Here is a 12,647-nt window from a genome sequence, read left to right as displayed (position 1 = left end):
TACAGTGGTGCAGTGAAGATTAGTCTAGAGTGTAGGGATGTAGAGGGCATTGGTTTTGAGTAAAGTGGTGTAGACTGCACTGGTGTGGAGTGTGTGATGTAGAGTGTAGTGGTGCAGAGTAGATTCCAGTGACATAGAGTTCAGTGGTGTAGATTGGCACAGAGTGGCAGAGAACACAGTGGTTTAGAGTTTGGTGATGTAGTGATGTAGAGTAGAATGTTTCACAGCAGAGTGAAGTGCAGTGGCATAGAGAGGAGTGGTGCCGGTTAGAGTGGAGTAGTGCAGAGGTGTAGAGTCGATAAGTGAAGAGCACAGTGGTGTAGAGTGGTGTAGAGTCCAGTGGAGTTGAGTGCTGTGGTGCAGAATAGAATAGAGTCATGTAAAGTGGAGTGATGAAGAGTGTAGTGGCATAAAGTGCATTGGCGTAGAATGCAGTAGAGTGACGTAGAGTTGAGGGGTTCAGGGTCAGGTGCATTGGCATAGAGTGCAGTGGCACAGAGTGCAGTGGTGCAGAGTAGGGTGGTGTTGAGTTCAGTGGCACAGAGTGCAGTCTTGCAGTGTAGAGTGGCATAGGGTACAGTGATATAGAGTGCAGTGGCTAGCGGTGCATTGTGTGGAGTGAACTGGCATAAAGGACAGTGGTGTTGAGTACATGGGTGCAGAGTATAGTCCAAAGAGCAGCACTGCAGTGTAGAGTGGTGCGAGGTAAAGTGTTGTAGAGTGCAGTGACATAGTGCACAATGGTGTAGAGTGGTGTAGGTTAAGCTAGAGTATGCATGGTGTGGTAGCATACCGGCACTACAGAAAACACATTTTCAATTGAAATGACCATAGGATCTGTATAGACGTATAGTTTTACTGATAAAAGTATACAGCACACAAACGATAATGTGTGGAAATGTTATCAACTAGTGTATTGATTTGTTTTGATCGTAGTAAAATATTTGTTACCTCCACACTTCAGAATTACCCAACCATTTGCTCAATTATTGATGTCCTAATTTGGATGTATTCTGAAATATCTGTGCAGTGCATTTACAGACAATTTTGTTGTGTGCTAGAAAATAATATCATCCTACAGCCTCTCAATCAGAATACCCTCAGTAGCCAGCATGATTGCCAAATAAATCCTCCCACTTTGAAGTCAGAGAAAGAAAAGTAAACCCCAAGCTCCCTGGAAGCCAAAGCCTGACATTTATCTCTGTCTTTGACTGCACAGCAAATGTGACAAGATAAGAACAAGAATTAAAACCTATTTACATAAATCCAGTACTGTTGGAAGTATACAGTAAATACGATTTAGGCCAGAGAGGGGAAGAATTCAAGCTGGGCAGCCTAAAAATAAACAAAGCCAGCAAATAGAAAGCAAGCACATGTGAATTACAAACCACAAAGCCAATGGTAAGCAACAGTGGAATGCATTCCCTGGTAAGCTTTCTAAATGTCCCCAAGATGTTGTTAGCAAGCCAGATAGCTGTGCTGTCTGATAGGCTTCTAACTAAAAATGATTACATATATATGTGAAAGGTAATTTCAAGAACTTCGTATTAAAATCATCAAGATGCGTTTCAAAGAATTCCAGAATTGGGAAAATGCTCTACAGCAGCGTAGATCTGATACAAAGAATAATTAGCACCGCACTTGTAGAAATTTTAAAGGTCGATTTTAAATTGTTAAAATACCTTTCTTGGAGCGAGATTGCTTCGCCCAAGACCTTTTTGGATCTCCCCTCTCAGCGCTGCTGTCTTTAGGCGCTGAGATCGACTACAGCCACTTTGGCCGCCATCTTGGGTAGGGCAAGGCTGCCTGCCCAGGTGATCGCTCCTCCCGCCCTCCCAGGACATTTAAGGACTCCTCCCTCCACCCTTCTGGTCTGCATTTTTCAACCCTTGAGGCGGAAGCCGGGGGAGCTCTGCACTTTCTTGTGCAACACTACTGTAAAACGTGAGTTATTGAATGAGAAATAACCCGTTTTTTAAAACTTGTAGAAATTTTAATAGGTCGATTTTAAATTGTTAAAATACCTTTCTTGGAGCGAGATTGCTTCGCCCAAGACCTTTTTGGATCTCCCCTCTCAGCGCTGCTGTCTTTAGGCGCTGATATCGACTACAGCCACTTTGGCCGCCATCTTGGGTAGGGCAAGGCTGCCTGCCCAGGTGATCGCTCCTCCCACCCTCCTCCCACCTTGCTCTGTAATGGATAAAAGCAGCAGGCCCACCCGTCCGCGCAGCGGGCGGGCGCAGCGGGCGCGCCGGCGGCGCGCCGAAGGCGCGCCAAAGGCGAGCCGGTCCGCGCCGGGACCGGGCCCAGGGCCACGACCCCTGCTCGGCCCACCCTGTACAAACGGAGTACTCTGCTGAGGCTTCGCCCAACCCATACCTCCCGTTGTACCAAATTTGACCTGACACATACTCCCACGGGCACCAATATAAAGTGCTCTCATTGTGATACCATCGTCCCCTTTAACAACGGCATCTCCCACACTCAGGTCTCTAAGCAGCTTAAGGAGAAGCACATCACCATGGCCCTAATCAATGCGCGCTCTCTTGGCAAACACTGCCAAGAGATAGCCGATCTCATCATCGACTACAAATTAGATGCCCTGTCTATTACGGAAACGTGGATGGACGAGGCATCTGCTCCCGACTTGGTCACGGCAGTTCCACCTGGCTATAATGTTTATAGGCAGGATAGAGAGAAAAACAGAGGCAGTGGCCTGGCTATTATAGTGAAAGACCATTTTGAGGTCCGCACATCCCCTATCCCTGCCATGTCATGCGAAGCTCTACATTTTAATATAAAATTCACACCGTCTTTTAGTTTCAAGGGAGTGCTCCTCTACCGACCTCCTGGGGCTAGAGCAGCTTTCTAACAAACTTAAGCACCTTAATAGAATCAATAGCCACAGATGAGTCCATTACTGTAATGGGCGATTTTAATTTTTATCTTGAACAAAATAATGATAGAGATACTATCACCCTTACATCTGACTTAGAAATTATAGGTCTTAAGCAATTGGTCACGGCCCCTACCCATCAGGCAGGACATACGCTAGATGGCATATTTACGAATGTGGAAGACCTTCAGGTGACCGAGATTCTTCCCATGACGTGGACCGACCACTCGGCCATCTTCAGTAGGCTGACCATTAAAGATCCGTTTAGGAAGAACACTTCCCACCCCAAGCCAGGCACTTTCAAGGCGTGGAAGGACATAAATTACAACAACCTAAATATACTCCTAAATAATACTAAACCTGAACTATCTAACGACCCCTGTATTTCTACTTCTCAATTTCACGAATGGCTGAGTGATGCCACGTCTCAACTGGCACCCACTAAATCCCACTCAAGAAATAGAAGTACGCCGACTGCTCAATGGTACACAGAAGAGCTAAAAATACAGAAGCAATTAACAAGAAACAGGGAAAGGTATTGGCGACGAACTTACGACAGTGAAAGCAAGAATAAATATAAAGAAGCTCTAGCCACTTATAAAACTATGATCACGACAGCAAAGAAGCACTTCTTCTCTCTGCATATAGAACATGCCAAAAATTCCAGCAAACAGCTGTATAACATAGCTAAAACCCTATCGGGTAACACACCAGACTTAAACCCCCCCCCATCACAATCATTATGTGATGCCCTGTCTGAGTTCTTCTTCACAAAGGTGAATAATATATACCAAGCTTTCACCTTGGAACCTAATACTACCGCTGCCCCTCTCTCGCAGACAGTTCTGAGTAATACCATGACGAGTTTTAAACCTTTAACGACCGATCAAACTAAAACCATACTGAGGTCCATTAAATCAGGCTCTGCATTGGACCCTTGCCCCACTTCGGTGTTAGCCATGGTTTCAGACACAATTACTCCCATTATCACTCACGTTTGCAATATAATATTGAGCTCTGGGACTTATCCAGACTCTTTAAAAAACACATTGATTAAGCCTTTGCTTAAAAAACCAAATCTCGACAGGAATGATCTGAAAAATTACCGGCCCATAGCAAGTCTTCCTTTCTTGGCCAAACTGACAGAGAAAGCCATGAACCAGCAGCTGTCGTAATATATAGAGAGACACAATCTGCTTGATGATACCCAGTTTGGGTTCCGTAAATATCATGGAACCGAAACTGCTCTCATCAAAGCAGCGGATGATATTAGACTCATCAGGGACCAAGGAGGGACAGCTTTGCTGGTACTCTTGGACCTCTCGGCAGCATTCGACACGGTTGACCATAAGACCTTGGTCGACCGTGTCGAAAAAATGGGAATCCATTCCACTGCGAGAAACCTGCTTGCCTCCTTCTTGGCTAATAGAACTCAGGAGGTCACTCTTGGACCATTCCAATCTGCCAAACTGTCGTTGCCGTGTGGGGTCCCTCAAGGCTCATCCCTTAGTCCGACACTTTTTAACATCTATGTGTCGGACCTTGCTAGTGTCATCAAAGCACATGGGATGAGCCTAACCTCATACGCAGACGACACACAGTTGGTATTGGCCATCAAGGGTGACGGACAGGAGGTGGCAGAACGGTTCCAAAGAGGCATGACAGCTATCGGTGAGTGGATGGCAGGAAACTGCCTGAAGCTCAACTCCGAGAAAACGGAGGTTGTCATTTTTGGCAATCTCTCGCCATTGTGGCCTACTACCTGGTGGCCATCAGCATTTGGCACCCCACCTTGTCCGACCCCCAAGGTGAGAAATCTAGGAGTTACCTTTGACAACCAGCTTAACTTTATGGCTCATGCCAATAAGGTAGCGTCCACGGCCCATTTTAAACTCAGAATGATAAGGAAAATCTTGCCTTTTCTGCCTGACACGGCCGCTAAGACCCTGGTCACGTCATTGGTTTTAAGTTCACTAGATTACTGCAACGGACTCTTTCTGAATGCACAATCCAGAGTCACAAAAAAGTTGCAGACGGTACAAAATGCCGCCGCACGCCTGCTGTCAAAAAAACCAAAATTCGCACCCATCTCAGATACTCTGAGGTCCTACCACTGGTTGTCTATCCAAAACAGGATAAAGTTTAAAGCGATGTGCATAGTCTACAAGGTAATGCAGGATCAGGGGCCTCGCTTCCTAAAAGATCACCTAATACCTTACAGTCCTGCCAGAAAGCTACGATCTTCATCACTTAACCAATTAGTGGTCCCACGTAGCAGAACAGTCACATGGGGTGACCGCCGCTTCTTAGTTGCGGCCCCCAAAATCTGGAACACCCTACCATACCACATCAAAGCCAGTCCATCGCTTTTACAGTTCAGAAAAAATCTGAAGACGTGGTTATTCAACCAATAATACAGTACATCCACCGCATCCTCACCTCTAAGGAATGACATTACTGCAGTCTAGCGCCGAGACACCCAAGGGTAATTGTTCGCGCTCTATAAGTGTCAGAAAATAAATAAATAAATAAATAAATAATACTGACCCTAAACGTAAGCATGAACCTAATGCTTACACTTTCGAACTCGAACCACTAAAATTCCAAAATGGAGATTAAAAACTGGCAGACATATTTTGTGTGCTAAATTAATTTCTATTTTGTGTAGATAAACATGCTTACAAATGTAAAATGGTTACTCCTTATATATTTTTGTATCTTATTCAATTAGCAGGAAATCATTTTCTGCTTATTATTCCTCCCCCTTATTTGCAGTTCAGTCCTCCAGACACAGGCCATCTGCTTCCCCAGGTATAGTTAGTAAAAATGCTCTTTTTCTGCATCTGGAAGCTTTCACCTATTAAGCCATGAGAGGAGAAGCCAACTTTAACAAATCTCTATCGCTGTCCTACTCCAAAATATCATGACCTTTAAAGAGAGTCTCAAAGATGGCTGAGCCCACAGAGTCGATCTTATTAACATTAAGTCTGTCGGTGCTGAGCACTTCTCATGAATACCCTGACACACATTTCGGTTCGTGAAAGGAAAATACAAGGTTTGCACATTTGAATATTTTATACTATATGAGGTAAAGTACACCCTACAGTACATTGTAAGGATACTACAAGTCACCAAGAAGTTCCATGATCGTTTGGATGAATGAGGCTGGGTTTGTTTATATGTAATTCTGAGCTGACTTACAATATCCTTTTAATGTACAGCAGAAGGTATTATATTTTTTATAGCACATGGTCGTACCATCACCTTTCTCCCAAACTTAAATCCTTGGGCACAGATTTTCTAAGCCTTTGGGTTGTTCTTGCGTGGTGGAGGTGCAGGTGACAGAGATGCAATGCAAAGGCTTGCGTAAGGTTTACAAAGCCACACAAGGGGTGATTTGCACCACCTTGCGTGACTTTGTAAAGAAAAACAGCAGCTTATGCTACATTACGTTACGTTTTCATAGTGGTAGGCATTCCATGTGTGTAGCATGGATATTGCACCAAAATCTTTCACCTATCACATAGAGGCATACCTTGGAGAAACATCTATATTTCTCCTTGTTACTTCCTCTTACTCTGTGTAATGCATTCTGCTTCACACCCCAAAAGAGGAACATGCCTCTTTGAAAAGTTTATGTGGAGGAAGATATCCCTTCCGGAACAAAAACAATCTTGCATGTAACTCAGGCACCCTTGCACCTTGGTGAACAGGTGCCTGCCTTGGCGCTAGGCAGGGCACAGTGCACTAGGAGGTGAGCAGAAGCATGCCATATCCTATTAGATATGGCTGATTTCTGCTCTCTCTGTTTCTCACAATGCAGCTCCCATGCTCTACCCATGGAAAACCTACTACTTTAAAATGTAACACAATGCATTATAAGCCCCTGCGCTGCATTACGTTTCTTTACAAAGTCACACAAGACCATGCAAATCACCTCTTGATGGCTTTGTAAATCCCTACTGTCGCCTTTGGATTGTCCTTGCGTCATGCAAGGACTGGGCCCGCATATCAACTGTAATAACTTATTACAGTTGAACAGCTACATCTTTTGATTAATACATGTGACTAGAGATATCACAACTTAATGTAATATGGAATTTAAAGACAGGCTTTTACACATGTATTGCAAGCTTTCATGTATTATAAAACACTGTAAAATGTGGTTTATTTTCAATGTATTCTCATTGTTTTCTTTCAGATTCAATTTTAGAAGTCAACGTCTGAAGCTACCATGAATTGGGTAGTGTACGAGGCCCTCTTGAGCGGAGCCAACAAGTACTCAACATCTTTTGGGCGCATCTGGCTTTCTGTGGTCTTCGTCTTTCGCGTACTGGTCTACCTTCTAACAGTGGGCCGCGTTTGGGGCGAAGACCAGCGCGACTTCGACTGCGACACCCGCCAGCCCGGCTGCAGAAATGTCTGCTATGACCACTATTTTCCTGTGTCCCATGTGCGCCTCTGGGCCCTGCAGCTCATTTTCGTCACTTGCCCCTCTCTGCTGGTGATCATGCATGTGGCGTACAGGGAGGACAAGGAGCGGAAGGCCAGAGAGAAGCTGGGAAAGGACTACAGAAAGTTATACGCCGACACCAGTAAGAAGCGAGGGGGCCTCTGGTGGACCTACCTCCTGAGCCTCCTTTTTAAAGCCTCTGTGGACAGTGCCTTCCTATATGTCTTTCACATGCTCTATGAAAACTACACCCTTCCAAGGCTGGTGAAATGCACTCTCCAACCATGCCCCAATACGGTGGACTGCTACATACCCCGATCCACCGAGAAAAATCTCTTCACCTTCTTCATGATTGCCACCTCCGTCCTATGCATCATTCTCAACTTATGCGAAGTGACCTACCTGGTGGTCAAGAGGTGTCGGGAATGTGTGAGCAAAAAGTACAATAAGGAAGCCATCAGCTCTGGTGAGGACTCAAAACTGAAAGTCAAACAAGAAGACACTATGTCAGGACAGCCAATTTTCAATGGGATGGACTGCAGGCCGCCCACGATTGAAATTGAGAACTCAAAATAGGATTCCACATATCTCTATAATGTAGGAAAAAAGCCAGCATGGTTGGGTTACACTACACATTGAACTGAAATAATGGCTTTGTGACCACGAGAACCTTCATGGTGTGTTGGGATCCTGTTGGTTATCCACAGACGGTGTTGGTGAATGATACTATGCGCAGATGCAAGCCATCTTGCCAGACATTTGGTATCATCCAAAACCTTTGAAAAGATGCAATATCCATCATGTAGCTTGTAAAATTTGATGTCAAAAAAGTTCCATGATCCAAAGACCAACTACTGGAAGTAAATCAAGTAGCTCAAAAAAAGTACTGTGCCTAGCGCGAGAGATACGAAATAGAGACATGTCATAATGTTTTTGCAGGGAAGTGATTATGTCACAGAGGGTTCAAGAACATTTCACCACTCTGCATCCGGTTCACTTATGTTTGGCCATAAAGTCAAAGTATTTTGACAGCAATCTAGTGGCCTCTTTGAAAAAGTTGATGGTGCTGGTCCCGTTGCCAGAACATGTGTCCATTGCACAACAATGATTGTAGACTGCCAGAAACTGATGTCTTATTTGTCTCTCTCTCTCAGCAGAGGTACAAGAGACTTTAAGGGGCATTGAAGCTGAGCTACTCTGCACTGCTGTGTGGATACACCTTGATGCATCAAATGCATCTCGTTCAGTGGATACGCCTATGCTGTTAGTAACCTCTGAATATATGGGAAATTCAGTTGTGTATATTTTCAGACTGTGACCGCTTGTAAGAACATCAAACTAAACTATCATCTACTGCAGTTCTCCCCTTTCGTAGTGTCTTCTGTCCTCCAATTTTTAATGTGGCTTTTTAAGAATATTCACCAACCACAGTCATTTGTAGGCCAAATATTTGAGAGGTACAATTTATGAACCTGCAGTCCACATCTTACCTTTCTTGGTTCATATCCCTCTTTGTCTGTCCGCTTGCCTCACCTAGGGCTTCTGCCTGGCCAACCCTCCAAACCCCCCTTGGTGATTCTACTCATATAACTCAGTGAAATCCTCTCTGACCTCTACTCTTGCTGCCCCTCTCTGCTGCGAGTATGACGACTGCCACTGTGCCCTAGTTTACTGTTCCCTGCATTTTCCTCTGCCATGGCTTTATGCACTACCTCGGTGCTCCCTCTGTGGAGTGCTGGAAGTACAGTCCTTCCCTGCCCTCATTACACTTGTTATCTTTAAACATCGTCAATGTGACTACACCGGGCAACTGAGAGGCTCTATGTCTGTGCCCAGGTCTTTGCTCCCATCTAGTCAGCTGTAGAGAGGGAACCTATGCCGAGCCATCAAAACGCCCAATTTAGTCCTCCTGGCTGTAAAAGAGTGCTAAATGGCAAGGGCATTTTCCAAGGCAGCCCAGTGCCAAACCCAGTCCAAATGCTTACCCAGAGCTCCCGTATTATTGATGAACTAAGAGAGAATAATGAGCTGGTAGGTCGAACCGATAGGCATGAACAACTAGCTCACAATCTACACCTCATTCGGGTATCAACAATGCATATTAATAGGCAGGTGGAGGAAGGGAAGCAGTGCTTACTAGTTTTGTTCTGCCCATAACTTATTGAGAGGTAGAGGAATTCACAAGCCAACTCCCTTCCCGGTTTTAAATGGCCTCCTCGCAGCAGCCTCCCTCTGAACCAAGCATTATAAGCTGGGATGGTCCCACAACAATTATGGGTGGCCCACTCAGGCCACCTCTTTTTAATGGTCCCTCCACCCAGCTATACCATTATGCAAGGAAATGACAGCACACAGCATAGAGCTCCAAACTTCCAGAGAATATTGAAAGCACGTTTTAAAAATGATCAACTTGGCCTACCAGGATGGAATTGAGGAATAGTCTTGTATTTTTTTTTTTAACACATAGGACACATGTTTGACATAGGCTGTCTTTCCATGTCACACAAATACTCGTACGTCCATTCTTTGAATTCAGTCAGTTGTGTAGATCCATGGACTATCAACTAGTTCCCAAGCACATAGCTCGTTCGTTTACAGTCATTCTGCAGTATTTCTTATAGCAGTATTTCTTTTAGGTTTTGTGATGAGTAGCTTCGCTGCTTCAGTCTATGTGTAACAGTGTCAATATTATTGTGAAGTGTATTTTTTACAACTTATTCAGAGGTATTTCTACATGTAGGTTTACATTGTCACACTTTTATATGCTCATTCATAGAGCACCAGTTTTAGGGAGCAATTTTTGTCACTGCTTGTGACAAAATGAACAGACTATCAAGTGTTTAATTGTATTGTATTGTATGATGAATAACAACTGTAAAACCAAAGGAAGTAAATCTATGTAAGCACAATGTGTAACACAATTCAACAGTAAATGCCATCCTGCCTTCCATATAAGAAATCATTCTTGGAGTTGCATTCTATATTTGCATCAATTAAATTGACTTGATTAACCTCAAGTTTGCAGCTGTTTGCAAAGTGAAACAGTGGGTTAAATTAGGTGTCCGAATTGACATGGAGACATCAAGAAACCTTGGGGCATATTATCAACAACTAGCGATATTTATCGCTAAATAAGCTTAGCAAATTTTTTTTTATCGCCGCGCATCGACGGATTTTGTTGCAGAGGTAACATGCTATTAGCAACGTTTATCTCCAAAGCGATAAAATATCCAGCGATAGGGGCGAAATGCGTGAATATCGCTGGAAATCCAGCGATATTCAGGCATTATCGCTAACAGGGACTTAGCCTGAATATCCACCTCCCATTGGATATACAGGCTAAGGACTGGTCTGAGCAGGCGTTCGTTTTCAGCGATATTCACGCTTAGCGTGAATTTTTTTGGCGCTACGCCTGCGTTGATAATAGGCGATATCGATGTTAGCGACTGCTTTCAGTCGCTAACAGGTTGGGTACGCCCACTTTGCATGTCATTAGCGATAAATATCGCTGACATGCAAAGCGGGCCCCAAACCGCTCGCTATCACCTAAAAGCTGCCGCTAACTGATGTCAGCGACAGCTTGCTAATAGGGTGACGAAATTATCGCCGCTTTGCGGCGGAAAATGACCGCAACAGCGGCGATAATTTCATTTCGCCTGCCTTGGTATTATTCCCCCTTGTTCTTTAGTAAGTCGTGTGGGCTGCGATATGTGAATCTAATAAAACAGGGGCACAAGGCAAGAAACCCTAGGCCATACCAAGGATTATTTAGACTTTCCTGAACGGACCCTTATTCTTTTCAGCAGTCCGTGTATTGTTTTCTTCTTTTCACTTTCACATATTCATCAATTGAGGTGATAATTCACAATAAAGAAAGTATTTAGTGATAAATGGTTAACAGTCTGCTTCCTTTTCCTGAAGTTACATCAGCCACGCAATGGGACAAGCTTCTTTTTAAGTCGAGTCTACCTGACAGGGTAAGCTGTCTGGTTGAGAAAGACATTGTGCAGGAGTATAAAGAACATGCAGGCTCTTGAAGCCTGTCCACTGATTACCATTGGTTGGCTTTACTTTCCCTCTTAGTTGCTTGCTTTCTAGTGGAAATTGGAAATGTTCATCTTGTGTTTGTCCCTCCCAGGAAACCTAGGCTCTTTACCAACTCTTTGATTAGCAGGCTTCCATGCTTCCTATGCTTATTTTTCGGCAACTACTTTTTTCTTTATTTTTAAGCACTCTGTGAGATGGCATGTGCTTTCCAGCTATCTCCTTTGTATGCAATTCCCCCTTATTGCTCTCTCTTGCCCATGTGCTTCTCTACCCCCCCCCTTGCTTCACCCCCACAACTTCCCCTATCCGCTCCAGCAACCCACACATCAATTTTATTTTGTTTTATAACCTCAATGCCATAGGAGAATGCTCCCAAGGTGATGGGCCGTTTTTTAAAATTATTATTGAAAATAAAAAAAATGCTGTAAGTTTTATGTATTGCTTTATCGTGTTGACGGAGTCGTTCTTCAAGCTTACAATACATTTCCAGGTACCGCCATGACAGCAGTTCCTGGAAATGCAAGAGATGTCCCCAGGGACAGCAGACATTCCTAAGCACGGTGGGTGGAATCCCTTCACCATGGCAGGGGTAAAGTACTCCGTCATGGAGATAGAGATTACTCCACCTCCCTAAACTTAAATCAGCCCAAAGTCGTTGGCTGACAAGGAGAAATTCATGGCAGCTGGTTTATTTAACACACCCCTGGAGTTTACTAAAGAATGGCAAGAATTCTCCAATCCACAACTTTGTTTTTAAGAGGCTGAAAACATGTTTGCAACAAACCAAGCTGCATATCAGGATGTATATTTTCACAATACAGATTCCACATATAAATCTGCAGACATAATTGTCGTGTTGTTGCAATGTTTTAATAGGGAAAGAGCGGAGAGTGAACGTGGACACATGTATTATAAGAAATGAAACAGACCCTGCTGCACGCTATAGGACTTCGATGACATTACAAAGGAACTCCGCCGAGTTCACTTATATGGGCACAGAACTACATGGTGAATTGCAATGCTCTTATAATGTATTATAGAGGGTACTTTAGCCTTTATGTATAATATACTACTTTCCATAAAAGTTTATGTGACTATTATATGTTAGTGTTTTGAGGACTGCAACAGGAACCCGGTTGGTGGAGCACCAGACAACTCGCATGTGTAAAGATCAGGGAAAAGCAAACAACGTGTCTACTCCTGGAAGGAAGGCTGACCCCAGAACGAGTGAGACGATGTGTTCCTGTGTGC

The 12,647-nt window shown here is 44.0% G+C and overlaps 1 protein-coding gene across 1 annotated transcript in view; it reads left to right on the top strand.

Moving 5' to 3' along the window:
* Nucleotides 1–11,240, top strand: part of LOC147731495 (gap junction beta-5 protein-like) — a 64,804-nt gene extending 53,564 nt beyond the window's left edge. The window contains exon 2 of the mRNA XM_086956546.1: nucleotides 7,098–11,240. Coding sequence (XP_086812672.1) covers nucleotides 7,131–7,925 — 795 coding nt within the window. The 5' untranslated portion in view covers nucleotides 7,098–7,130 and the 3' untranslated portion in view covers nucleotides 7,926–11,240. The remainder of the gene's footprint in view (nucleotides 1–7,097) is intronic.
* The last annotated feature ends 1,407 nt before the right edge of the window (nucleotides 11,241–12,647 follow it).

The sequence above is a fragment of the Lissotriton vulgaris genome, chromosome 2_1 (assembly GCF_964263255.1).
Source record: "Lissotriton vulgaris chromosome 2_1, aLisVul1.2, whole genome shotgun sequence".
Classification (NCBI taxonomy): Eukaryota; Metazoa; Chordata; class Amphibia; order Caudata; family Salamandridae; genus Lissotriton; species Lissotriton vulgaris.
The sequence above is the reverse complement of the archived record's forward strand: the minus strand, read 5'-3'. Positions and strand labels throughout refer to the sequence as shown.